Source organism: Myotis lucifugus, unplaced genomic scaffold, assembly GCF_000147115.1.
Source record: "Myotis lucifugus unplaced genomic scaffold, Myoluc2.0 scaffold_600, whole genome shotgun sequence".
Taxonomy (NCBI): Eukaryota; Metazoa; Chordata; class Mammalia; order Chiroptera; family Vespertilionidae; genus Myotis; species Myotis lucifugus.
This window is the reverse complement of record NW_005871648.1, coordinates 422,195-449,913: the sequence shown is the minus strand read 5'-3', so window position 1 is coordinate 449,913 and position 27,719 is coordinate 422,195. Positions and strand designations below refer to the sequence as shown.

The following is a 27,719-nucleotide window of genomic DNA, read 5'->3' as shown; positions in this document are numbered from 1 at the left end:
GCCAACGGAGACCAGTACCCTCCAGAACTCTGCCGGGAAAACGCGCGCTACACACTCTGACAATCTTTTACGCATGCACATGCGCTTGCTCTCAAGATCTGACCTTTACATGATCGAACGTCCCCATTTCTGGGGCAGAGCAAAAGAAAATGAGACAGAACTGCATAGCGCTTCAACAGAAAGGACAGAGTCACAGGGAAATGACAGACTTCATGTCTGTGAGCGCTGCAGGGCTTCCTTCTCTCTCACATTATGGCGGCAAATACGGCTGCCTCCCACGTACACCTTTTGCTTTCATGTGGGCGGACTTTGATTCGGAGAGGCTAACAAAGGCAGTTAAAATAAATCCTTACACAGGACCTAGTTAGCACAGAGCGACCTGTCCGACCCCCATCGTGCTCATGCGGGAGAGACGTCACAGGTAGACAAGTTCATGCCTCGGAAATTAAAGTCACTCAACACACGGCTCTTCCGCAGAAGAATTCAAGGACAGTCACAGCATTTCCCCTAGAGCCATCATTCAAAAATACAAAATTAATTCACCTGAACAGAAAGCCTAGAAGCGAGGCCTCACTGTAGGAAAGCACAAGAACTAGGAGAGAGAAGAAAAAAAGCGTTCAGGTTAAAAAAAAGAAGGAAAGAAAGGCGCATAGGCAAGTCAGCGTTACCAGCAACAGCCTCAGCAGAAAGTTGTGCTTGGTCCCATTCACCTGGCCACCAGCAGAGGGAGCTATTTTCCAGCGAAAAGATAGGACTCAGAAATTTATCTCAAGACAGGAAGAATCCACCTCGACTTAATTGATGCGGGCCATTCAAACTCTATAGAAACTCAAAGAGGTGTCATTGACTATTTACAATCACAATCCTTGGCGAGCTACTGCTGGAATTCAGGCTCTCACTAACGGTCTATGGCAGCCATGGGCAAACTACGGCCCGCGGGCCGGATTCGGCCCGTTTGAAATGAATAAAACTAAAAAAAAAAAAAAGACCATACCCTTTTATGTAATGATGTTTACTTTGAATTTATAATAGTTCACACAAACACTCCATCCATGCTTTTGTTCCGGCCCTCCGGTCCAGTTTAAGAACCCATTGTGGCCCTCGAGTCAAAAAGTTTGCCCACGGCTGGTCTATGGTCAGGCCTCGTTGTATCACTGTTTCCTCAAAGGTCTACCGGAAGGGCTGGGCTGTGCCAGCTTCCCGAGTCTTACCTTCAGCAGCTCATCCTCACCAGCATCGGGGAACTTCTCATGTAGCGAGTCCTTCAGCACTTTGGCGATGAAGCGCATCCCGTAGCTGTGAGATGGACACAAGGCGTGAGAGGGGCCGGGGAGCAGGAGGGCACTCACGCTGGGCTCTGTCAGGGGTCACGAAGGAAGGCACTCACGGGATTTTGTCCACGGAACTGATGATGGCGGAGAGGAACTTGTCTGTCACGGCCCGCATGTTCCTGATGGAGTTGTCGAGACGTGTCTTGACCTCTTCGTGAGCCAGAGCCTGCTCGGGAGTCACGTCATAGGGGAGTTTGCTGGGAAAGCAGAAATTACCCCCAATATGGTTAGACCAGAAGCCAGGCAGTGCCTGAGGCAGGGCCACGCATTTCATGAACAGAAAGACCCGGAGAGACTAGGCAACTTGCTCGTGTTCATTGACCTGGTAAATGATGGGGCCGGGATCTGAACTCGGATTTTCAACTGTGAATTGGGTGCCTTAAATTATGTGCCCGGCACCATGATAGGCACTTGGGATGAATGGTGTATGGGACATGATAGCTTCTCTAACTACCTGGTGGGAGAGACAAACGGGCATTTATTTAAAACATATTGTGCTGTGTAAATGGCTACTTATTTTGTATCTACAATCTGGTAATGGATTTATTTTGTATATTGTAAAAAAAAAAAAAAAAGAATAAAAAGAAAAAGAAAACACACAAAACATATTGTGCTATAAGAAGCTGACCACAAACCGGTTTGGCTCAGTTGATAGAGTGTCGGCCTGTGGACTGAAGGGTCCCAGGTTCGATTCCGGTCAGGGGCATGTACCTGGGTTGCGGGCACATCCCCAGTAGGAGATGTGCAGGAGGCAGCTGATCGATGTCTCTCTCTCATTGATGTTTCTAACTCTCTGTCTCTCTCCCTTCCTCTCTGTAAAAAAAAAAAAATTAATAAAATATATTAAAAAAAAAAAGAAGCTGACCACAGTGCTGCGGGGCCAGAGGGGCTTCTACTCAGACTGGGGGAATCAAGGAGGGCTTCCAGGAGGAAGGGGCTCGGGAAAAAGGAAGAAGGGTCTTCTAGGAAGGAAGATCAAATGCAAAGAAAAGGAAGAGGAGAAATGAGGGCGGGGAAGTAAGCAGCGCCCTGCATATAATGCTAAGACTTCTGGACTTTCCTGGAAGCCAGGGAGAGCCGTTAGTAAGAACTCAGTAAATACCTGCTAAATAAATGAACATGTTACCAGGCCAACAATTTAATAAAGAGGTTTCTAAGGAAAAACTATTTGAACAATGATTAGCTCGTAAATCAAAGGTCAACTGCTTAGAGAGAGAGAGAATGAAACACAGGACAGGAAAGGGTGTTGTGGCTACACACCTTGCCTCTCCTGTCTGAGACTCCATCTGGTTAACCCACGACTTGTAGATATCCACGGGGTCAGTTTTGATGTTGAGGGATTTGTCGTCCATAATCTCCTTCACGACCGGGGCCAAGATCTGCCGCAGGGCGTTCTGACCCCGAGCGCCACGGTTGAAACTGACAACCATCTTAATAACGGTAGGGTTTCCTGTCACGATCTCTTGAATCTGGTCCACTTTTGACCTATGAAAACATCAGAAACAAACTCAGTTTAAACTATACAGAATCTATGAGCTTAAAGATCCTTCCTACTTAACGATCCCATTTCCTGGACATACGTAATTGGAAGGAAGCGGGTACTCTTTCTGTCTCTACTAACACTTGTCCAAACACAGAACACCTTTCTGTTGCTGCAAACACAATCTTGAGAGCATAACTGGGTCCTTTATTAGATAGAAATGTGGAATCTTGGTGTTTGGATCAGCTTCTTAAAAATTGTATTTTAAGGAACATCGGCCTGTGGTCTAAAGGGTCCTGGGTTTGATTCCTGGACAGGGCACATGCCCGGGTTGGGGGCTCCATCCCTAGTGTGGGGCATACAGGAGGCAGCCGATCCATGATTCTCTCTCATCATTGATGTTTCTCTCTCTCTCTCCCTCTCCCTTCCTCTCTGAATTCAATAAAAATATTTTTAAAATAATAATAAAACAAAAAATAAAAAAGATTAAAGGTCAGTCTTTTTAAAAAATTGTATTTTAATATAGAAATGTTCCTAAAATTAATTTAGCAAATTTATTACTTTATCACCTCCCTAGAATCTGCAACAGCACTTTATATTAGTAATTTAACAAGTAGATCCTTCTTTCGAGTAGTTCACACAAATCACAGCTTGGCTGAGAGCATGAAGTGTACGATACAGCAGCTGACTGTCAGCCCTGAGACTGTGACTGGGGAGCATACGGGGACCCCTTGCCTGGGGGGGGGGGGGGGGGGGGGTCCATACTTGATCTCTTCCTGGAGAGCCGTCTTGAAGAGCCGCAGCAGCAGGTACTCCTCCCGCTGGTTGGAGGCGTAGTTGTAGAGGGTAAAGATCACCGAGTCCATGAACTTGGTGGACTTGTTCTGGGGCATCTGAAAAATCAGCTTGGCCAGATAGGTGGGGTTGGTCTGCAATGAAGCCAAGGGATTTAAGTCACTTCCAGATCATGTAAAGGCTGGCAAAAACATCCAAGGTTTTATAAACTCGAAGGATCAGAAGGTATATAAGGAAAGAAATAAAGAAAATGTAAAGAAAAAAAGAAAGATAAGACAGCTCTTTGCTCACCCCTCAGTGGAAATCAGAATTAGTTTCACAGAGATCTATGGGTAAGGTTATCTTATGAAAAGAAAATTAGCTACATTTTCCAGTGCCACTTCCAGGAGCCACTCACCTGCAATAAATAAAACAGGTGCTGATAAGCTTCCAATTTCTCTCTCTTCTCCTTGCTCAAAGCCTTGAGACCTCCCTTCTGTTTATTTAGCATCATCATATCAGACAACTGTTCCTTATTTTTTTTGGTAAGTTTTTTACTGTGGGAAACCACATCCTGTAAACACAAACCAACACATAAATCAAAAGGCTTTCAGAGACAAAGCAGGGCATTGTGGGTCTTTCGCGGCACTGGCGGATCCCTTCCAAGTCAGATGGAGTATCCTGTTTTCAATACATCAGTCAAATACAGTCCTACTCTCATCTTCCTATAAAGAACCTGATCCATAAAAACGTCCACTGACTCAGGAAGCCAACTCCTAGGAATCTACCTGGAAGACAAAGCCTTAAATACGATAAAAGCTACATATACATCAAGACGTTCCCTGCAATGTTATCTGTAATAATAAAAACTTGTCAAATAGTTGGGGGGGGGGGGGAAAGAGATAAATTATAGTGTATTTTCTAATTAGTTATAACACTGCCATTAAAAATAATATTTATGACTGCTTGGCCGGCATGGCTCAGTGATTGAGCGTCGACCTATCAACCAGGAGTTCAGTTTGATTCCAGGTCAGGGCACAAGCCTGGGCTGTAGGCTTGATCCCCAGTGTGGGGCGTGCAGGAGGAGCCAATCCATGATTCTCTCTCATCATTGATGTTTCTCTCTCTCTCTCCCCCTCTCCCTTCCTCTTTAAAATCAATAAAAACATATTTAAAAAAAATAATTTATGACTTTATCACATGGAAAACATTTTATCTTCTAATATGAAGTAAAAATGTCCGATAGGAAATGATTGTGGGGTGGTGGGATTACGGGATGGTTTGTATCTTCTTTTCTCTATTTTAAATGTTGCTATTAAATTACAGCATTTCATTCCCTCTGTAACTTTTTAAAAGTTTATGGCCTTCAAGGACAAGGAAGCCATGAGTCAGCGAGGGTGAGGCAGGGAAGCCAAAGCAGGACCCGCCCCGTGGCCCCGCCAGCTCCGCACACACCTGCAGCGTGATCTTGTTTTTCACCAGCAGTCCGATTTTGATATCCATGAGGTTGAGGTCGTTCTCCAGCTGCTGGTTGGAGCGGATGAGGGTGATGACCTCCTCCCGCATCTTCATGAGATCCAGCTCCTCCTGGAAATCCTGGTCACTCTGGTCGAGCAGGTGGACAAACTTCCGCACCACGACCATCGGCGGGTCCTCGGCATTGACTGGCGGAAAGACAGCGCGTGTCAGACGGGAACGAAGTTACCAGGACGGGTTCTCAGTCCCGAGGAATGTCAGGGTGATGCATGAGCTCTAGTCACGAGTGTTTGTTTAACTGTGAAATGAGCAAGGACAACCACGAGGCGCAGTGTTCTCGGTCACGCTATGGCTATGATGTGACAGAGGCTGACACGGTGAAGAACAGGACATGCAGCCACAGGTTAGCCAAGGGGGTTAACTCGCCAGCAGCCCCCGACCCCCAGGCTTGCCTGCAGGAAAGGAAAGAGATCCGTGGAGAATGCCCAGAACCTGAGGGCCTCCACGCCGCCTCCGCTGAGCCACAGTTACTCACTGAGAGTCTTGTAGTCGTCGCGAGCTTTGTTTGCCCGAATAAAAGCCTGGATTTTGACAATGTCATTTATCTAAGGAACAGAGAAGAAATGCTTTTGGTCATCTGTCCACCAGAAATAGCGCAGAACGGATCCCACCGGCCCTGCTTCCCAAGGGGACTTACGTGATCTCGGAAGTACTGCAGGCGATCTCTATAGCGCTTTCTCGCCTGATGCATCCTCGCCAGGGACTGGATCTGTGGACAAAGGGCCCTGGAAGTTACAAAAGTCCTTCACCTCAACCCAGGTCATACTGGACCCCACACGGAGTGACCCGCCCCGGCTACCGTACCTTCACGACTTCATCTTTATGGGAGCGCAGGTACGCTAGACGGTCCTGATAGGCCTTCTTCTGCTTGTATCCTCTCCACTGCGACTGAAACCATCAAATATTACAGTCGACACATTGTTTCCCAGGGGAGAGAGGCAATTCCAACACCTCTCCTCGACATCCTGTCCAAGTGCAATTCCTGAGGAAGCTTACAGAGGACCACGTCTGCAGTGACTGGGGAGTCTGGGCAGAGGCTGTGCCGCCACCAGGAGAGCACAGTGGCCAGTGTCCACTGCCCTGGTGTGAGCTCAGCACGTCACACCTTTTTTTTTTTTTAAATTAGGTACAGAAAGTATTTAATATATTTTATTGATTTTTTACAGAGAGGAAGGGAGAGGGATAGAGAGTTAGAAACACCGATGAGAGAGAAACATCGATCAGCTGCCTCCTGCACACCCCCTACTGGGGATGTGCCCGCAACCAAGGTACATGCCCTTGACTGGAATCGAACCTGGGACCCTTGAGTGCACAGGCCAATGCTCCATCCACTGAGCCAAACCGGTGGGCACGTCACACCTTTTAAAAGTGCCTCCAGCCCGGCCAGCGTGGCTCAGAGGTTGAGTGTCCACCTATGAACCAGGAGGTCACAGTCCGATTCCCGATCAGGGCACATGCCCGGGTTGTGGACTCGATTCCCAGTGTGGGGCGTGGAGGGGGCAGCTGATCAATGATTCTCTCTCATCATTGATGTTTCTCTCTCTCTCTCCCTCCCTCCCTCTCCCTTCCTGTCTGAAATCAATAAAAAAATATACATATATATATTTTTTTTTAGAAAGTGCCTTGCCCTAGCCAGTTTGGCTCAGTGGATAAATCATTGGACTGCAGACTGAAGGGTCCTGGGTTCAATTCTGGTCAAGGGCACGTATCTCGGTTGCAGACACCTCCCCCGCCGCAGGCCCTGGTCGGGGCTCGTGCAGGAGGCAACCAATCGATGTGCTTCTCTCACATCGATGTTTCTCTCTGTCTTTCCCTCTCCCTTCCACTTTCTCTAAAAAATCAATGGAAAAATATCTTCAGGTGAGGATTAAAAATAAAAAAATAAATAAATAAATAAAAATAAATGCCTCCACACAGTCTTTTATTGGAGCCTTACAATAAATCAGCGAGGAAGGGAAGGTAAACATTAGTATCCCCACTCACAGAGGATGAAGCAAACTTAGAGAGGCTCACACCACTGGGCAGTGGGGAGCCCTGAGGCCCAGCTCCAACCGAATTCTCTCTGTGACATGTGCTGCCCGTCAGAAAACTGCCCTGGGCTGGCAGCTCCCCTCGAAGCACCGCGTCGGGCACACTGATGACAGTGGCAGCAAAGAGGAAACGCTTATCCGAAGAAGGATGAGACCGAGAGGCCAGGAGGAAAACACACCCACACTCGCCCCTAAGAATGGCGGTTGCTGAGCCCTGCTCTCGGCGCCCACCCGCGGCCTGTGCACGGGGCTCTGAAATACCTGGATGCAGGTGATGGCGGGAATCTGTTTCTTCAGGAAATTCAACCTGGAGCGGAACTCCTGTCGGACGAGGTACCCGCGGCAGCACGCCTGCAGCCTGGTGATCAAGCCCTCGTTGGCCAGCCAGAGCTGCTCTCGGTTGTACGCCGTCGTCACCCCGGAGATGGAACTCTGAAAGGCACGTGGTCACAGGGGAGACACACGCAGGTGAGAAGGGACACACATTTTAACACATCCGCAGCGCACAAGCCAACCCTTACTGCTTTCTCCGACTGTTCTAGATCTTTGAGCAACGAGAATGGCTTCAGGTCTATTTTTCAGGGCAGGTGGTTCTCACACCCCAACAAGCCACGGACAAAAGCAACTTGATCTTCTTTCCTCTCCTATGTACCCTCTCATCTGCCCAACACTGACTGTGCCAGGCACGGTGCGTGGGTCATTATCGACAAGAAGACAGAGGAACAGGGGCTGACAGGGGCTGAGTGCCCAGTCCCAGAAGCCCCCTGGACCGCCGCGGTGGAGGACACGCAGGGAACTGGCCAGCCTGCCTGTGACGACAGGTTAAGGTCGAACACAGCACAGTCCGGAGTGGGTGGGACAGTCCGAAAAGAGGGTGAAAATGTAAACTGGGGGAGGTGAACAGTAGTTGCGTTTAATGACGAGTTAGAGAAGCTTTTCATTTTTCTCTTCTGGGCATCCACATTTTCTTTAATAAGCACACAATTTGTCTGACTTAAATTCTACAAGACTGATGTTTTCCTAATTTAGGCCTTAAGTCACTCCCCCAACCACTAGACAAATAATTACTCTAAGCCTGGTCATTATGTAGCCTCAATTTTAGGCTAAGGCTTCTGACCACAGGCCTGTTCCTCCAAACACACGTTCAGCTCCAACACGCTTGCGCTCAGCTCCTTCCCCGAGGAAAGGCGACCTACCTGGATCTCCTCCCGCGAGAGCTGCGTGGAGTTCTGCACAAAGCCTGGGGGCTCATCCCATCCTCCTTCCTGCGTGTCCAGGTTGTGGTAATAATAATATCCGCCTTTCACCCAGTGCTTCACCCACTTGCTGTTGTTGTCGCCTGGTGGACAGTAAAGGAAAGATTAAAAGGGACCCAGAGCCACGCTCCCCACACGCATGTGTCCGATGCGACAGGATGACTCAGACCAGGTTCACCCATCTCCCTGAAGGCCATTCCAAAATCCCACTCCTTGAATTAATGAGAGCAAAGGAGCATCCTACGTCCCTCTTACATTATATTATGGCTTTGCGATGCCTTTTAGCTCACTCACATCTACATTATAAAAAGAAAACACCGCCCTAGCTGGTTTTGCTCAGTGGATGGAGCATCAGCCTGAGGACTGAGGGGTCCTGGTTCGATTCCGGGCAGGAGGCAGCCAATCAATGATTCTCTCTCATCACTGATGTTTCTCTCTCTCCCTCCCTCTCTGAAATCAATCAAAATATATAAATTTATTTTTAAAAAGGCCATAAAAAGGGATGAGAATCAAATCTTTATTCCCCTTCCTTTGCAGATAAACTCCTTCTATCTATCTCTAGGCTTAGATACTGTAGCAGTTACTGACACCCTAAAAAAGATGAACAGTCAAATATTTTTATCCTTTCGGCATTTTCAGAAAATAGACCTTTTTAAACATAGTTGCCCAAAAGGGGAAATTTTCCCCCCAAAAAAATAGGGATATTATTGCCTCCTCAGGGTATTTAAAATAAGTCCAGATACTGTACTTCTACACAAAAGTTATCTTTCTCTACAGACTGCCCTTCCCTCTACCTCGCTCCCCTCATATACTCAAGCTCTCAGCTTCAGGGCACACATTTATTTCACCGTAACCCACCTGCTGCCAACTTTTTCTTCCTGGCTTCTGCGAGGTCACTCTGGTACGTTTCACAACACTCAGGGATGACTCCGTACAGGCTGACATCCGGGGAACGAAGGGCACTCAGCGTTTTACCAACATCGCCACTCTGCACGGCCTCGTTAATGGCAAAGATTCCTACGGCAACTATCGCGGAAGAGAACTGTTACCGGAATAGTTTAGGAGGCACCTCCGTTCATACACTGGTTCACCGGGCTATGCCTCCTGGCAAGCTGTTCCCCCCACATGTGATCTGCCTAACATGACACGGAGCACCTCGCCCCCCCACCCTCCCCCGAGAGAAATAAACCAGCGATACGTACACCTCTGTGCTTCCTGGGTGTCTTTGTTGGACTGCCAGATTCCACCTTGAATTTCATCCAACCATAACACGGCGGACTCATCCTGGGTTTCCTGCGCACCGTGAAAAGCAATATAATATTAAGAGCCATGAAATCAGGGCCCATGGGATAAAGGGGCTTCTGAGACTCGATTAGATATGGAGGAAGTTTCAAACACGTGAGAGACATGGAATAGTCAACTGGAAGAAGCAGGAATAAAAAAACCAGTGAAGCCCGACCGGTGTGACTCAGTGTTTGAGCATCGACCCAGGAACCAAGAGGTCCCCAGTTCGATTCTCGGTCAGGGCACATGCCTGGGTTGCGGGCTCCATCCCTGGTGCAGGGCGTGAGGAGGCAGCTGATCAATGATTCTCTCTCATCATTGATGTTCCTCTCTCTCTCCCTCTCCCTTCCTCTCTAAAAAAATCAATACAAAGATATTTTTTAAAAACTGGTGAAAGATTACAAGAGAAATGCTACAGATAAAGTGATAAAGATGTGAAGATGAATTCGAGTGGCTCAGGAGATCAAAAGCAGCGAGAAGGGGCAAAAGAGCAAACTGGGAAGGAACCCAGGGAACTTAACGAAATTTCTGTCTAATCATTTCTGTCTGACCACTAGCTAACCAAGCAGAGACTTCAGTGGACACACATGATAAAGAGCACAGACTTAACAGAAGCAAAAGTCGCTAAACAAATAAGGACAACAACAAGCCCTGAGGAGGGAGAGTGCAATCTGATTTTCAGAGCTGCCCTGTTATTTTATTAAAATGTCCTATTTTCAAAAACTACAAGACAGTCCGGCTGGCGTGGCTCAGAGGTTGAGCGTCGACCTATGAACCAGGAAGTCACAGTTCGATTCCCAGTCAGGGCACATGCCCGGGTTGCAGGCTCGATCCCCAGTGTGGGGCGTGCAGGTGGCAGCCGATCCACGATTCTCTCTCATCATTGATGTTTCTCTCTCTCTCTCCCCCACCCTCTGAAATCAATAAAAATATATTTAAAAAAACAAAAGACCTTCTGACTTAAAAAAAACACACTACAAGACATGCATAGAAACAGGAAAGCCTGGCCCAAAAAGGGGGGAAAGCTGACAACCAAAAATGTCTAAATTGATCCTGGTAGACAGAGACTTATATCAGCTATTTTAAATATGTTCAAAGAACTATAGAATATAAGAACAAGTCTCACCAAAGAGAGAATGATCAACAAAGAAATCAAAATTACTTTTTTTTAAAAAAAGAAGAATCAAATGAAATTTGGGAGCTGTAAAATACAATAACTGAAATTAAAAAAAAATTCCTAGAGGGACTCAGCAAACTGGAAGATTAGTCCACTGAAATGACCCAGTCTGAGGAACAGTAAGAAAAAAGAATCAAGAAAAATGAACAAAGCCTCAGAGAACCGAGGACACCATCGATAATATCCATAAATGCATAATGGGATCCCCAAGACAAGAAGAAAAAGAGGCAGAAAGAATACTTGGAGGAAGTCTGAATCGACCTATAACAAATACAGAGATGGAATAACAATCAAAACATATCCTGCAAAAACAAAGCCGAAAACACAGGACCACACGGCTTCACTGGTGAATTCTACCAAATGTTTAAAGAAGCTAACACCAATTCTTTACAAACTCTTCTAAAGCAAAGAAGAAGGAGGCAAACTTCCCAATTCATTCTATGAGGTCAGTATTACCCTGATACCAAAGCTAGACCCAAAGATACCACAAGGGAACTACAGGTCAAAGTTAAATTAAGACCTTTTGCTTGATAAATTTGGAAATCAGATTATTTTTAAAACCACTTTCAAGAAGGCCCAGACATAGTTATAAGCTAAGCTGAGGCCTAAAAAAGGCTATTCCATCTAATGTGTAGTCCACCCAGCCGGACCTGGCAGTGTTAAGCAAATTCCCTCTAACACCACCCCCGTCCTCTGTAAAGTTATTCCACAGCAAACGGAAATGCTTCAAACTCTAGTCACATCCTCTAACAGTTTAACTCCCACAACCCTACCAAAAGGCTCAGAGCATGAGTGAGAGCAGGTACAAGACAGAGCCTCAAACTAGTTTCCTTTTTTAGACATGAAACCTGGCCTAGTTTATTTTCCCAAAGTCCACTTCTCTGTCAATCAAACATAAGATTCCTTGTGGACTTATATGGCAGCAAAAATAAACATCACCACTGGGGTCTATACAGAATCACTACAGCCAGGCCCCCAGTTAGAGATTCTGAATAAGCAGAAACAAGAGTATAAATCTTAGGAATCTGCATTTTTAAAATAACTTTTAAAGTGTTCTGATGATCAGCCAAGTTTGGGAAGAACTGCCCAGCCGGCATGGCTCAGTGGTTGAGCAGTGACCTAGGAACCAGGAGGCCACGGGTCAATTCCTGATCAGGGCACATGCCCGGGTTGCGGGCTTGATCCCCAGTGTGGGGCGTGCAAGAGGCAGTCGATCCATGATTCTCTCTCATCACTGATGTTTATCTCTTTCTCTTCCACGCCCTTCCTCTCTGAAATCAATAATATATATATATATATTTTAAAAATATATTTTATTGATTTAAAAAAATACATTTTATTGATTTTTTACAGAGAGGAAGGGAGAAGGATAGAGAGTTAGAAACATCGATGAGAGAGAAACATCGATCAGTTGCCTCCTCCATACCCCCGACTGGGGATATGCCTGCAAGCAAGGTACATGCCCTTGACCGGAATTGAACCCGGGACCCTTCAGTCTGCAGGCCGACGCTCTATCCACTGAATCAAACCGGTTAGGGCTATAAAAATATATTTTAAAAAAATGTTTGGGAAGAACTGATCCAACTGATCCCACGTTGATTATTAGAGACAGAGACCTCCATTGGTAACTTCCCCACAGCCAACTGCTTCTCACCTGAGGGAGTAACATCATTGATCCCTTTGTCTCAATTTCCTGGCTACAAAACGGGAGTTATGATTCAACCCTCACCCCAGGATCAACTGACACTCAGCACATTAATGTGCCTCTTATATGAAGCACAGTACTGGCTGCATTTACATGATCAGGACATGGTGATGTTAACTACTGTACTCTGATGACAAGGGAATCAAAGGAGATTTATCAACATCATAATATCACCCACAACTCCTCCGCCCCTAACCCATGGGGGTTGGTGTACAAAAGCTGCAATCACACAGATGCCTTGGTCTGTTTTTCTATCTTTGGATTCCCAGAAAGAATCTAACCGCCTGAATTAAGAATTTCCTTCAGCTCTTCGCTTGCTATGAGAACCTCACTGGAGGGATCTTCTAAGTTTAAAAAAAAAAGTTGTGGTCCTCCCTACATAATTGCTGTTAGTTAGGAAGAACTTAAAAAGAGACTAATGACAATTAGAGAAACAGAGGTAACGATGCTTTCATCACGCAACTGATATCTGAGGGCCGACTACACACAAACTAACTCCCGGCTCAGCAACAGCATAAACAGAGGTATAAATCTTGTCCACTTCTTCAACAAACTAGCTGAGAGGCAAGACAAACTTTTTAAAAGATGGGTTCGTGTAACAATTACTTTGGGAAACTTTTATGTTCAGAGCAGCATTATTCCAATAGCCATAAAGTGGAAACAAGCCATATTTCCACCAACTCATTAATGGAACAATATTCCAAACAATGGAGTATTATCCAACAATAAAAAGAGATAAAGTAACCCTAGCCAGTTTGGCTCTGTGGATAGAGCATCGGCTTGCAGACTGAAGGGTCCCGGGTTTGATTCCAGTCAAGGGCACATGCCTGGGTTGTGGGCGCCAATAGGGGGCATGCAGGAGGCAGCCGATCAATGATTCTCTTTCATCATTTTTTTTTTCCTCTCTCATCATTGATGTTTCTATCTCTTTCTCCCTCTCCCTTCTTCCCTGAAATCAATAAAAATATTTTTTTTAAAAGAGAGATGAAGTACTAACACATGCTACAACTTGGATAAACCAAGCTAAGTGAAAGAAGCCAGTCACAAAGAACCACATACTGCATTATTCCATTTATACTGATCGTCCAGAACAGGCAAAGAAAGTAGACTGGTGGCTGCCTGGGGCTGGAAAGATTGAGGGGAAATGAGGAGTGGCGACCATGAGTGCTGGGTTTCTTTTGGGCATGATGAAAATGCTCTAAAATTGGTTATGGTGATGTTTGCACAATTCTGTGAATAGACTAAAACCACTGAATTATACACTTTAAAGTGATGAGCTATATGGTAAATGAATTATATCTCAATAAACCTGCTTAAAAAAAACACAATCCGCCCTAACCTGTTTGGCTCAGTGGATTGAGCGTCAGCCTGCGGACTCAAGGGTCCTGGGGTTCGATTCCGGCCAAGGGCATGTACTTTGGTTGCAGGCACATCTCCAGTGGGGAGTGTGCAGGAGGCAGCTGATCGATGTTTCTCTCTCATCGATGTTTCTAATTCTCTATCCCTTTCCCTTCCTCTCTGTAAAAAATCAATAAAATATATTAAAAAACAAAAAACAAAACACAATCCTCTGTGGCATGATGTACTAAAACTTACATGTATCATCCTCCATAGTAAGTGTCCAGTCGTCGGTTCAACCAATCAAAGTGTAATATGCTAATGATATGCTAAGGCCGCTCAACCGCTACTATAATGTGCACTGACCACCAGGGGGCAGATGCTCTAACCAGTAAGTTAGCTTGCTGCTGGGGTCCGGCTGACTGGGACTGAGCAAGACGGGCTGGACATGCCCTGGAGCCCTCCCGAGGTCCTTCCCTGGCTGGCCAACCTCCCGTGTCCCTCCCCTGTCCCGATCGTGCACCAGTGGGGTCCCTCGGCCTGGCCTGCGCCCTCTCGCAATCCAGGACCCTTCGGGGGATGTCAAAGAGCCTGTTTCGGTCCGATCCTGCTCAACGCAGGAGCTGCTCCTGGTGGCCAGTGCACTCCCACAGCAGGAGCGCCGCTCAGTCAGAAGCCGGGCTCATGGCTGACTACTGGTCATTCCGCTGTTTGGTCGACTTGCATATTAGGCTTTTATTATATAGGATTAATTTTAGGAACGGAGAGGGAGAGAGAGATAAAAACATCAATGATGAGAGAGAATCATTGATCAACTGCCTCCTGCATGGCCCCTACTGGGGATTGAGCCTGCAATCTGGGCATGTGCCCTTGGCTGGAATCAAACCCGGGACCCTTCAGTCCGCAGGCCAGCACTCTATCCACTAAGCCAAACCAGCTAAGGCTGAGTTATGCATTTTGGGGTCTCATATTTCAATGCAGAATTTACTCAGAGACAGGGAGATGTGTTGACAAACAGCAACAACAACAAAAAAGCCAAATGTGTAAAATAGCAAAGCTTCCAAGAGGCTGAGTCTATGTCCCTCACCCCTGTGTCCCTACAGAGCTCTGCGCATGAGGTGCCCGGGAGCAGTCCCTGAGGGATCAGGGGAGGCGTCACTCCTGTATCTTGGTGCTTGGAGGGAGGAAGTTCCCGGAACAGAAGCGAGCCTTCTGATGCCACTCACCTGGGCTTTCTCTCTCTTTGCTCGGATCAGCGTGTCTTGGTAATGCTGGGCCACTCCTGCCAGGACGCCCTCCAGTTTGGCTGCAGGAATCTGCAGGGCCTGCAGGGTCTTTTGGGCATCACCTTCGTCCAGGGCTTCGTTAATTAAGCCGATGGCTAAAATCCCTGAAGAGGAAGAAGCAAAGGTCATTTCTTGAAAAAATTCCATAAACAAATCAGTCTGTAAACATGCTACGTACGCATGAATCCACCCAAGCATTGCCATGATTCAAACCATAATTTGTCATCCATAATACTGAGCAGCATGGTCTCTTTAAATTTAGTGTTTGTTTCATTCAAAATAAATGGCCTTATACCCATATTCCTATTGAAAGCTCAAGTCCTCTTGTTTTATGTGTAATTGCTCTCACTTAAAAGAGTGAAGATTTTGCCCAGCGGCATGGTTCAGTGGTTGAGTGTCAACCTATGAACCAGGGGGTCACGTTTCGATTCCCAGTCAGGACACATGCCTAGTTTGCGGGGTCCATCCGCAGTGTGGGACATGCAGGAGGCAGCCAATCAATGATTCTCGCTCATCATTGATATTTCTCCCTCTCCCTTCCTCTCTAAAATCAATAAAAATATATATATTTTTTAAAGTGTGAAGATTTTGATGAAACTGGCTTTGTAGTATAGTTTTCAGATACATTTCAAAGTGTAGCATTACCCATTCTTGACTTACAAAAAGTCAGAGTTCAAGGGATCTTAACCAGTCACCTAATTCAATATTATTGTAGGAAAAAGATGAGGCTTAGGGATCTCTTCCAAGATCACACAGCACACAAGTGGCAGACGGAGGACCCAAGCCCGGGCGCCCTGCTCCACGGCAAGGCTCTTTCCACTACATCAGTGGAATGTTTCTCACAAGGAACACAAAGCAAACTGCAAACGTTCACTCCCATGGCATCTCAATCAGCTGTGCTACTTCAGTAAGGACTCTATTGTGTAATTAAAACTTTGGCTGGTCTTTCTCCCTCGTTCCTGGAAAAGGGCCTCTAGACCAGTGGTTCCCAACCTTGTTTTGGCCACGTCCCACCTAAGCATCTCTAAAATCCTGACGCCCCACCCCCGTGACATAGAATTCTGATTATTCAAAAAGTGAGCGCCTATTCACGTGGAGGAAGCCTCAAAGGCCATAAACTTGGTCTAAACAAGCTTCCAAAGAACATGGCATCCATGAAAGAGAAAAATGAAAGAATGAAAGGACAGTTAAAGTGGTTTAAAAAAAAAATATGATGTGATATAAAAAATAGCAAATAAAGTTCCAAAACATATGAGAACTGAAATGCATAACTATGTCACAATATATGAGGCCCCTAGATCCTTACGAAATGCAAAAAATTCATTGTTAATAACTCATTCTCGAATTGCGCCCCTTAAAAATCAAATTGCCCCCTATTGGGCGTGTGCCCCACGTTGGGAACCACTGCTCTAAACCCTTAGAATTTCCCAAGTGACAAAAATAACTCTGTCATTCATGGCGGGCCCTGGAACCACCCCTGAGTGTACGCTAGCCAGGTGACTTCTGGTGGGCCCCTAGGTAGTTTCAGGGTGGGTGCTGGAAATGCTGGAAAGGCCAACCTTGTGATTAGAAGACTGGGGCTTTGAGCCATGTGATATGTTAGCCCAGCCTCCCTATCTCCAGGGAGGGAGGTGGTCTGGAAATTAAGTTCAATTACATGGCCAATGATGTAAGCATCATTTGTCTGTAAGGAAGCCCCGATAAAAATGCTGGCTCCCCGAAGCTCAGGTGAGCTTACCCGGCTGTGGCACACATCGATGAGCTGGCAGCGGGCACAGCCTGAGGACGCCCTACCTGACATCGCCCCACAGATCTCTTCCTTTGGTTGGTCCCTATTTGTATCCTTTCTAATAAAACTAGAATCATAAATAGAGCACTTCCCTGAGTTCTGTGAGTCAATCTAGATATTACTGAACCTGAGTGGGTGGAGGAAACACCTGAATTTATAGCAAGTGGTTCAGAAATGCTGTGACCTGAGAAGTCCAGGACTCCTAGCTGATGCCTGAAGTGGCAGGACCGTGCCCTCAACCCATCAACACAACCCAACTCCAGGAAGCTAGTGTCAGTACTATTTGTTATAATAGCACTTAAAAATAAAAAATCCTGCCCTAACCGGTTTGGCTCAGTGGATAGAGCGTTGGCCTGCAGACTCAAGGGTCCCAGGTTTGATTCCGGTCAAGGGCATGTGCCTTGGTTGTGGGCACATACCCAGTGGGGAGTGTGCAGGAGGCAGCTGATTGATGTTTCTCTCTCATCGATGTTTCTAACTCTCTATCCCTCTCCCTTCCTCTCTGTAAAAAAATCAATAAAATATATTTTTAAAGAAAATTAAAAAAAAAAATAAAAATCCTGTTCATCTTCTGAAAAAAAATATATATACATAATTTTTTATTTTTTTTATTTCAGAGAGGAAGGGAGAGGGAGAAATAGAAACATCAATGATAAGAGAATCATTGATCGGCTGCCTCCTGCATGCCCCCTACTGGGGATCAAGCTCACAACCCTGGCATGTGCCCTTGACAGAAATCAAACCCCGGACCCTTCAGTCCGCAGGCTGATGCTCCATCCACTGAGCCAAACCAGCTAAGACCATCTCCTGAAATTTTTAGTTATGACCTACATACCTAATTATAGCAGTTGCCTGGTGTTTTGAAAATAATAGCCAACCTTAGCTTTTGAGTTATACATATATTTCAATTTTCAAAATTCCCCCCAGGAGTCATGGTTAGAACTGGCTCATGGCATCACGCCGCCTTGCCCCGTGACACTTGGGGGGATGGGAACGGACTACTCACTCTCATGCTCCTCCTGCACCACCAGATTCACGTGGTCCACGCAAGCCTGGATGTCGTTCCACGTAATAAACTCGTTCTTCTCTGCATGTGCCTGGTCTTTCAGCTTCATCAGCTCATCGAGATACCTGCCCCATCCCCCAATAACAAAGACAATGAAGTGCAACAGAATCAAAGGGACCTTCAGGATCACTGTGGGTGACAGGAATGAGAAGACGTAGGGGGGGCGGGCAATGAGGGCGAGGGAGGGAACAGTGGGCAAAGTATCCGAGAGCACAGACAGTTAAGGTATATCCCTCAGTTTGATATACTCTAGAGGCCAGCTCTGGGACTGAGTTACCTTAAAGAGAATGTGAACATGGAAGGGTATCACCTATTCTTAACAGCCTCTCAATTCCAAGTAAGACCAACTCTAGAATCAGAGAGGCAGCAGCTCCAAGATAAGGAAATAAGGCCACCCACCAGCTAGGAAATGTAGGGGGAATGATGTATCAACAAGTTATCATTTGGCAGCTCTTACTGAAGTACCGATTTAGGCAAGGATTTTCAATTGGGGTCAAACGTACTAAGCCGATCGTTAATGGGGAACTGTGCATGTTGCTGGTGCAAAAGGTGCAAAGAGATTATGACCTAGTGAGAGATAAACATAGACATCCGTTGGAGGGATAAGCGGTCCCCTAAAGACCAATCTTAGTATTGTTAATGGCAGGACAGTAGATTTCACAGGAGTCTTGATATGAGAAAATGTGAAACACACATTATCAGAAATGTTCAACTAAATCTCGACATGCCTTTAGACATAATTTCCAACTTACAGGAATAAGACAAGTCTTCGAAGCAACCAGAACCGGAAGATGGGGCCTTTTATAGGACAACTGGCCCCATCTCTCTGACAAATCAGTGTCGTGAAGAAAGGGAAAATTCTGGACTCAAAGCCACCCAAGGGACACAACAGACAGAGGTAACACATGGTCCCAGACCAGGTCTCGGTTTGAACAAACCAGCGGAAGAGTCTTGGGACAAATGAGGAAGTATGAAGGTGGACTCCATTCAGAGGATGTTGCAGAATATTATGGCTTTTGTCAGGGTATATGATAAAGTATAAAATGAATAGAAATAGAAAAAAATAAAGATGGTCACAGTGACCGTGAAGAAAACCAGAGCTGACGGCCGACCCACACGGAGGTTCCAGCCGTCGGAGGATCCAGTCCGCCCGGCACCCACCTCTGACAGTTCTCCTCCTCGATGTTGGTCAGGCCCGTCACGGAACTGCTCAGCTGCTTCCACACCGTGTTCATGTCTCCCGACTCCAGGGCCCTGTTGATGAGGGCCACGGACGACAGCATCTCCACGGCCACAGAGAGCTCGGGGTGGGTGAGGCTATGCTGCACAGAGCGAGAGGGGCACCGAGTAAGAGACGCGCAGGGGTACCATGGGGTCGAAGTTTCTGGTTAAAAACTCGGTGTCCCTAACGATGTGGGTGTTCAATTCCCTCCCACTGCTTTCTGCTTTGTTTTGTGTGTTGTTGTTTTTTTATTGTTTTAGAGAGGAAGGGAGAAGGAGAGAGAGAGAGAAAAATCAATGATGAGAATCATAGATCGGCTGCCTCCTGCACGCCCCACACTGGGGATCGAGCCTGCAACCTGGACATGTGCCCTGACTGGGAATTGAACTGTGATCTCCTGGCTCATAGGTCGATGCTCAACCACTGAGCAACACCGGCCGGGCCCTCCCGTTGCGTTTTGCTCACAAGCAGGGCAGGCCCAGCTCACTTACTTCAGGGCTCTGCTGCTGCAGCGTAGCCAGCTCCTTCTGGTAAAGATCAGCAGCAAATGGATACACCTGGGGCAGCTGGGCTTCGGGGTTCATCAGTTCCAGAACCGTCTTCTCAGCCACGCCCTTCTGGATGGCAGCGTTGATGGCCGCCACGGCTGCCAGCCCTGGCGGAGAACGGGGTCAGAAACACAGCTGCTGAGGGAGCCCAAGGGGAAGGAGAGGCCGGCTGTCACAGAGCGAAGGTGCCCTCTGCGGATGACCTGCCACCCGAAGGGGAACTCCTGTCTTTAGAAAGCGGTCTCCTTTGGATGGGGGTGAACTGTAGGTATGCAGACTATACCGCAGCAAAGCCTTTTATTAAAAGCAGCCTCCTCACCTAGACCTTCTTTCTGCTCCAAATCACCCGCAGCCAGCACTACCTTCGCCCTAAAACCTCCCCCTTTGCTGCAGCTGCCAGCAAGGCACCAGCTTCTTCAGCTGCCACTCAGCGCTCTCCACCGTCTCTCTGAGCCTGACCTTACCCCACCCAGCGCCAAACACCTCCAGAAACCTGATCCCAAGCGCTGTCCTTCCAGACACCTCTCACCTTCGATCCCTCTGCTCACACTTCCTCCCCCCTGTTGCCCCGTATTAGCACATTGCGGACCAGTAGTTCCATTGCTAGCTTTACCCAGTGGCCAGATAAGTTTCTATTGAACGAGTACAAAAAGCGTTTTACATAAATGTTAAAGGCACGCTTTAAAATCAAATACCCATTGCATTTTGAAGTTATTTATTACCTGTTCTTATAAGCTACTATCTTTTTAAAGTAGGATGCTCTGTAAAACACTGTGAATATGAAGCGAGAATTCTCGTGATCCGTCCGCAATGTGTTATGAGCATCCTTCTCTTTCATCCTCTAGATCTCACCAGTCAACCCGGACTCTCGCCTGCTACAGGCGTTTCCCTGACCAGCCGTGGTGCTTACTCGATGAGCCACCATGACGGGAGGAACCCCACTGTCAGAGGCGCCTGGTGGTGGATTACGGTGTGGAGGATGGGGTGGCACAAAGGGTGACCTCAGACCCCCAATGACATGAAGCCACTTCCCTCCCCTCCTCGGGAGCCCGGGAGCCCAGCCGGGGGGCTTACTTCTCTGGTACTGCTGGGCGGCACTGTTGGCAGCATCCACCGCAGCCTGGAGCTCCTCCTTCTGCAGGGCATCAGCCTGGCCACTCTGAGGAGAGCAAAGGACACTCATGTCAACACGGCTCCCGCCTCTGCCTCCAGACCAAGTTCTCCTCCCTCTGCAGCAGTCACCGGGACAGAGCCACGGGGCCAGTGGCAGCCCGGCCACGCGGGGGGGTAGAGCGACTTTCTGGATACCAGTCCATTTAAAGAGATATTTTGTGAGAAGCATCAAAATGTCCTGAGATAAAATGGTTACAGAATCACTAGCACACGTATGCTACTCACTCTGGCCAATACGCGCTGGGAGTTTGTAAAATGTATGAGAAAGCCCCTCATATCTGTTCTGAAACCTACCCCCTGCCCCCCAAAAAAACAAAAAAAACCAGTCACACACAATCTGCTGTGCAGTGAGCAACTCCCCAGCGTTGGCCACAGGACATAGTGAGGTGCGGTTTTTTAAAGCAGAAATTCCTGAAGTGAGAGTGTAAAAAACTCAGGTTTCCCCGATGGTTTTGGTGGGGGAAGAAGGGCGAGGCTTCGGGTGAAGGGGTGGTTAGATGGGGAAGGTGGGTATCACCTATTTTCAGGGGATTTACAACTCTAAAACCAAACACAGCTGAAGACAATGTGTATTTTACCTGAGGACATTTTATTTATTGATTTATTTTAAAAGACGGCTCTTTCTTTTTAAATATATCTTTATTGATTTCAGAGAGGAAGGGAGAGGGAGAGACAGAAACATCAATGATGAAAGACAATCACTGATTGGCTGCCTCCTGCACGCCCCTTACTGGGGATCAAGCCCGCAACCTGGGCATGTGGGCATGTGCCCTTGGCTGGAATAGAACCCAGGACCCTTCAGTCCGCAGGCTGACGCTCTATCCACTGAGCCAAACCAGCTAGGGCTACCTGAGGACATTTTAAAATCTAATTTAACCCTGGCCGGTTTGGCTCAGTGGAGAGAGCGTGGGCCTATGGACTGAAGGGTCCCGGGGTTGGATTCCAGTCAAGGGCATGTGCCTTGGTTGCAGGCTCCTCCCCGAACCAGGCCCTCATCAGGGCTCGTGCAGGAGGCAACCAATGTTGTGTCTCAATCGATGTGTCTCTCTCACATTGATATTCCTCTCTGTCTTTCCCTCTCTCTTCCACTCTCTCTAAAAATCAATAGAAACACATCCTCAGTGAGGATTAAAAAACAACAAAAATAAATAAATAAAAACCTAATTTCTATGCAGGAGAAAAAGTTACACTAGAAAAAGATGGCTCAGCAGTGTCTTTAACACGACAGCACGGGTTAGGGCGGAGGTGCACACACCCTGCAGGTTGCACCCGGGTCTGCTCACCTGTCTCTTCTGCTGCCTGTCGCTCAGGAGCTGCTTCAGGTACCAGTCACTGTTCTGCTGCTGCAGCCCCCGGAGGCCCAGTGCTGGGGACTGCAGAATCCGGAACAGGGCCAGGGCGCTTCCCTGATCCAAAGCCAGGTTCACGTTTGCTAACGCAGAAAACGCTGCGGAGGGAGAAGGCAAGCGCTTGAGAAAACGCTATGTTCACATTAATAGCCCAGGACAGCTTTCCTTCCCCCAAACCAACCTCTCCACTCAGATTAGGGAGCAGAATCAGGCCCCTTTGTTCTGGGCCGTCACAGCCGCCTAAGATCTGGGGACTGGAAAGAACCTTGAAGCCATCGAGCTCCCAGGGGCTCCTGCCAGGCTGCTCATCAGAGGTAACAGATTCCTGGAGCACGCAGGCCCCGGGCCTACTTAAAAGCTTCCAGATGCAGACAGCCTGGCACCACTGTGGGGGCAAAGTCAGAGGCACCCATCGACACGAGTACAGGCCTAAGTTCCCTCTGAAACGCCAAGTGGTTGTCTGGAGCAAACTACTAAACAGGAGAAGGTCTCCCACAGAAATGGACCACGTGTTTGGACAATTTTGTTCCAAAAGTATTGTTAGGGAGAACGAAGAGGGCAGAGGAGGGTCCAGGATATGGTGACGGAAGGAGATCAGACTTCGGGTAGCGAGCACACAATGGAGTATGCAGATGCCCTATGATCAAGTTGTACACCTGAAACTTATAAAACGTTATTAACCAATTGTTACCCAAAACATTTAATTATGAAATTTGAAAACTGGCCCGGCCTGAGTGGCTCAGTGGTTGAGTGTCGACCTATGAACCAGGAGGTCATGGTTAGATTCCTGGTCAGGGCACATGCCCAGGTGGCAGGCAGGATCCCTAGTAGGGGGCGTGCAGGAGGCAGCCAATCAATGATTCTCATCATTGAAGTTTCTATCTCTCTCTCCCTCTCCCTTCCTCTCTGAAATCAATAAAAAAAAAATATTTAAAAAAAAATTGTGTGGTTTAGTCTATCTGTGCTATGGAAAATTTGAAAGGCGTGTATATTGTGAGCTGGAATAGGTACCACAGTCAGAATTAAACTGGATCTTGAATGCCGGGTACAATTCAGATTAGATAAGAGATAAGATATGAAGGCCTTAAGTAGGGAGATCACATGATTTTTTTTAAAAAAGCAATAATACTAATATTTATTGGGTACTTACTAAGTACCAGGCAGTTTACATACATTATCTCATCATCTGCATGATTCTATGCTCCAGGTGCCCGATGCCACACCGCTGCTGAGACCAAACCCCAGGTCTGTCCAACTCCAGAGCCCGACTCTTAATGAGCCATGAAATGAACAGAATAAACACAGGAGACGACTGGGTAGATGGGTCTCCATGGAGTTGTACGCTAGGGCTCTGCACTGGGTCTGGCAAGTCATAAGGAACCAATGCAGGCTCTTGGGCGGAAGAGAGACAACATGAAAATAACACTTTCAAGAAATTAATTTTCTCCAAAAAGAAAGAAATTAAATTTCTCAAAAGTGTGCAACACATATGCAAATATCAATATGAACAGTACAATCTCATTTGTGTTTAAATATGTGTTTTGAAAGGGATGTGCATACAAAATCCATAGTGGTTATTTCTAGGTGACAGGGGTCTGGTTTTTTGTTTATTGTTTACCTCTAGATAACTTGTACTAGTCTCTAAAAGAAAAACAAAGCTATCACTGTGCATTACTTTAAAAATAAAAAGAATAAAATTGCTCTTCAGGGTTTTTTACATGTATAACACAGGGTGGAAGAGTGAAACAAGCCAAAATGATCAGTCTAGACCAGTGGTTCCCACCTTTTTGCCCACGCCCCACCTAAGCATCTCTAACATCCTGAATCCCACCCCCGCCACCCCCCATGGCATATAATTCTTACTATTCAAAAAGTGAACTATTCACGTGGAAGAAGCCTCAAAGGCCATGAACTTGGTCTACACAAGCTTCCAAAGAACATGGCATCCATGAAAGAGAAAGATAAAAGAACGAAAGGACAGTGGAAGGACTGAGGAAGAAATCACTAAGAAATTGTTAAGAAAATAATAATATGAAGTGATATGAAAAAAATAGCAAATAAAGTTCCAAAACATATAACAGAGAACTGAAATGCATAACTAGGTCACAATATATATTTATAGACTCTCTATGAGGCCCCTGGAACCATAAGAAATGCCAAAAATTCACTGTTAATAACTCATTCTCAAATTGCCCCCCTTAAACATCCAATTGCCCCCTGTTGGGCGTGTGCCCCACCCTGGGAACCACTGGTCTAGAAGCTACAGCGATGAGAGCGGGTGGGGTGAGGACCCGCCTGAAGACAGCGGCAGCGAACAGAAGACACGAATGCAAAACACAGTCACAAGCAGCAGTTCCTGAACAAGCCCACTAACGCCTACAAGAAATAAACGAAGTCATCCGTCCAGAACAGATCAGCACTCGCAGTACTGCTATCCCCTCAGGTGCCTGGCTCAGGATCACACTTACTGTTGACTTTGTTTACGTTGCCTTGAATTTCCGCTTGAGTGAGCAGCTCCTCATAAACGTCCCTCTCTCTCTCAGAGTTTTCTGTCTGAAAACGAGTTAAAAGTGTGATTAGATTAGCTCAGCTCTCTAAGGAGACCACAGCAAGACACTGAACTCCTCCCCTACTGTAACAGAACCAAGAGCAAGGAAAGGAGGTGCCTTAAATCCGTAGTAAAGCCCTAGCCGGTTTGGCTCAGTGGATAGAGCGTCAGCCTGCAAACTGAAGGGTCCTGGGTTCGAATTTGACCAAGGGCACGTACTTCAGTTGTAGGCTCCTCCCCGGCCAAGGCCCTGATTGGGGCGCATACAGAAGGCAACCAATCAATGTGTTTCTCTCACATTGATGTTTTACTCTGTCTTTCCCTCTCTCTAAAAATCAATGGAACCCTAGCTGGTTTGGCTCAGTGGACAGAGCGTCAGCCTGTGGCCTGAAAGGTCCCGGGCTCAATTCCTGGTCAAGGGCACATGCCGGGTTGTGGCTCGATCCCCCAATCAATGATTCTTTCTCATCACTGATATTTCTCTCTCTTTCCCTCTCACTTCCTCTCTGAAATCAATAAAAATACATTAAAAAATAATAAATAAATAAATCTATAATAATAAAAGCATAATATGCTAATTAGACCATACAGCCGAACGACCTTCCGGACATCCATCCAGACGACCTTCTAGATCAGGGGTCCTCAAACTTTTTAAACAGGGGGCCAGTTCACTGTCCCTCAGACCGTTGGAGGGCCGGACTATAGTTTAAAAAAAACTATGAACAAATTCCTATGCACACTGCACATATCTTATTTTGAAATAAAAAAACAAAATGGAAACAAATACAATATTTGTATTTGCATGGGGCCTGCGGGCCGTAGTTTGAGGACCCCTGTTCTAGATGAAGCCAAGGCTGCGAGGGCCGAGGCAAGCTGCTGCGGCTGCAAGGGCTGAGCCCCTTGCACGAATTTCATGCATTGGGCCTCTAGTAAATAAATAAAAATCAATGGAAAAAATATCCCTGGGTGAGGATTAAAAAAAAAAAAATAGAATTAATTCAGTAGTAGAGAACAAAGTGGATTGCTACAGGACTATAACTAAAGCATAAGAAGCAGGTCCCCTTAAGGACAAGCCCTGGGTTCTCCCAGTGCCGGGCAGGTGAGAGAAGGAAGCTCCGGCGAACCTGTCCTGCCCACTCGTGAGCACACAGCCCTGCCTCAGACTGCGCAGAACGGGCCCATCCAGGCACCAGCTCTCAGACCCTCTCATTGGTTTGCACAAAATTCAAGAAGAAAGTTTAAATCAAAGTGGAATCTAAGGCCAAAAGACTACATCCTGTGTAAATCCATTTCATTACATAACCACATGTATTTGTCAACACTCGTCAAACCATACACTTAAAATGAGTGAATTTGATTGTCAAGGGCGGGGAAAAAAAAAAAAAGGACACATATGTAATACCCTTTGTAATACTTTAAGCAAAAAATAAATAAATAAATAAATAAATAAATAAATAAATAAAATAAAAAAATAAAAAATGAGTGAATTTCACTATCCTGTATATTATACCTCAATAAAACTGTTTTTTAAAATCAAATGAGAAAGAAGAGATGTTCCACTTTTACCCTGTTTCTGGCATTTGTCGTTTTGTCGTGCTTGGCCTGGTAGAGGACGTCCTGGTAGGTGGAAGCCAAGGACTCTTCAAGATTGACAAGCATGGCGTTGGGGTTTTTCAAAGCTGCAAATGTGTCAGCGGGAATTCTACGGTCCACAGCTTCGTTAATAGCGATAACGGCAGCATGTACTACAAATAAATTAAAAACACAGAACACCGAGTGATACAGAGTATAGGATATACGTTACACACACAAAACCACCCTGCAACACAACATTACAGAGGGGGCTTCTTTCATAGAGAAATAACACCTGGGGTTGGAGGAGTGGCTCCCTGAGTCCTGTAAGCCCAGTCCCTTCCTTAGGATGCACAAAGCCACATTTGGGACGCTGAATTTGGAAACTCACAGGGAAATATCCACAAGAGAGCCTTGCAAGAAGCATGTGTTAGGGAAATGCTCACCCTTCATCATCATGTAAACACCATATAAAATAAGCACCTCAAAGAGGCACTGAAAAATGCAGACCTCACTAAGTGTTTGTATTATAATCAAAATCAATCACTTATTTCCAAACAATAGCATAAAAGACTATAGCGGTGTTTAAAACTAGATCTACTCGCCCTAGCCGGTTTGGCTCAGTGGATAGAGCGTTGGCCTGCGGACTGAAGGGTCCCATGTTTGATTCTAGTCAAGGGCACATGCCTGGGTTGCAGGCTTGATCCCCAGTATGGGACATGCGGGAGGCAGCCGATCAATGGTTCTCTCTCATCATTGATGTTTCTATCTCTCTCTCCCTCTCCCTTCCTCTCTGAAATCAACAAAAATATTTTTTTTAAATAACAAAATCACAACAACTTAGATCTACTGACCTAAGCCTGCTAGCAAAACTCCTAATGTCCAAGACCATCATTAAAGTATCCATCACTGAAAGAGGTGGCAACAATCCCATCTGAACCCCATTTCTCTCTTACGTGCAGCTTCGTCCACGGAGAGCTCGTTGGCCAGGATGCCCCCGATCTTGCTGAAGGCAGGCATCTGGATCCCGTACTTCTCCAGCTCAATCTTCATGTTGTTGATTTCTTCTTCTGCAGGAGAGAAGTGAGACCCAGGCAGACGAGTTAAGCGCCTTTCCAAAACTCAGAGAAGGAAACAGATCCTTCAACTACAAAAAACGATGAGATGGACTCTACCCCTCAGGGCTGTTAAAAGGATTAATTAGACGGCATTTAACACAGTCCCTGGTACATAACATGCGCTCAGGAGGAGTAAG

At 46.5% G+C, this 27,719-nt stretch overlaps 1 protein-coding gene across 1 annotated transcript in view; it reads right to left on the bottom strand.

Annotated features, from left to right (window-relative positions):
• Positions 1-1,151: 1,151 nt before the first annotated feature.
• LOC102420198 (ras GTPase-activating-like protein IQGAP1) overlaps positions 1,152-27,719 on the bottom strand; it is a 78,817-nt gene continuing 52,249 nt past the window's right edge. The window contains exons 7-28 of the mRNA XM_023745890.1: positions 27,421-27,534; positions 26,459-26,637; positions 24,813-24,897; positions 22,279-22,442; positions 20,897-20,981; positions 19,766-19,929; positions 19,214-19,374; positions 17,993-18,117; positions 15,138-15,301; positions 9,610-9,700; positions 9,266-9,433; positions 8,348-8,490; positions 7,413-7,583; positions 5,926-6,009; positions 5,759-5,830; positions 5,597-5,666; positions 5,041-5,249; positions 4,004-4,159; positions 3,577-3,740; positions 2,592-2,816; positions 1,388-1,528; positions 1,152-1,296 (exon numbers count right to left, since the gene is read on the bottom strand). Coding sequence (XP_023601658.1) covers positions 1,152-1,296; positions 1,388-1,528; positions 2,592-2,816; positions 3,577-3,740; positions 4,004-4,159; positions 5,041-5,249; positions 5,597-5,666; positions 5,759-5,830; positions 5,926-6,009; positions 7,413-7,583; positions 8,348-8,490; positions 9,266-9,433; positions 9,610-9,700; positions 15,138-15,301; positions 17,993-18,117; positions 19,214-19,374; positions 19,766-19,929; positions 20,897-20,981; positions 22,279-22,442; positions 24,813-24,897; positions 26,459-26,637; positions 27,421-27,534 — 3,080 coding nt within the window. The remainder of the gene's footprint in view (positions 1,297-1,387; positions 1,529-2,591; positions 2,817-3,576; positions 3,741-4,003; positions 4,160-5,040; positions 5,250-5,596; positions 5,667-5,758; positions 5,831-5,925; positions 6,010-7,412; positions 7,584-8,347; positions 8,491-9,265; positions 9,434-9,609; positions 9,701-15,137; positions 15,302-17,992; positions 18,118-19,213; positions 19,375-19,765; positions 19,930-20,896; positions 20,982-22,278; positions 22,443-24,812; positions 24,898-26,458; positions 26,638-27,420; positions 27,535-27,719) is intronic.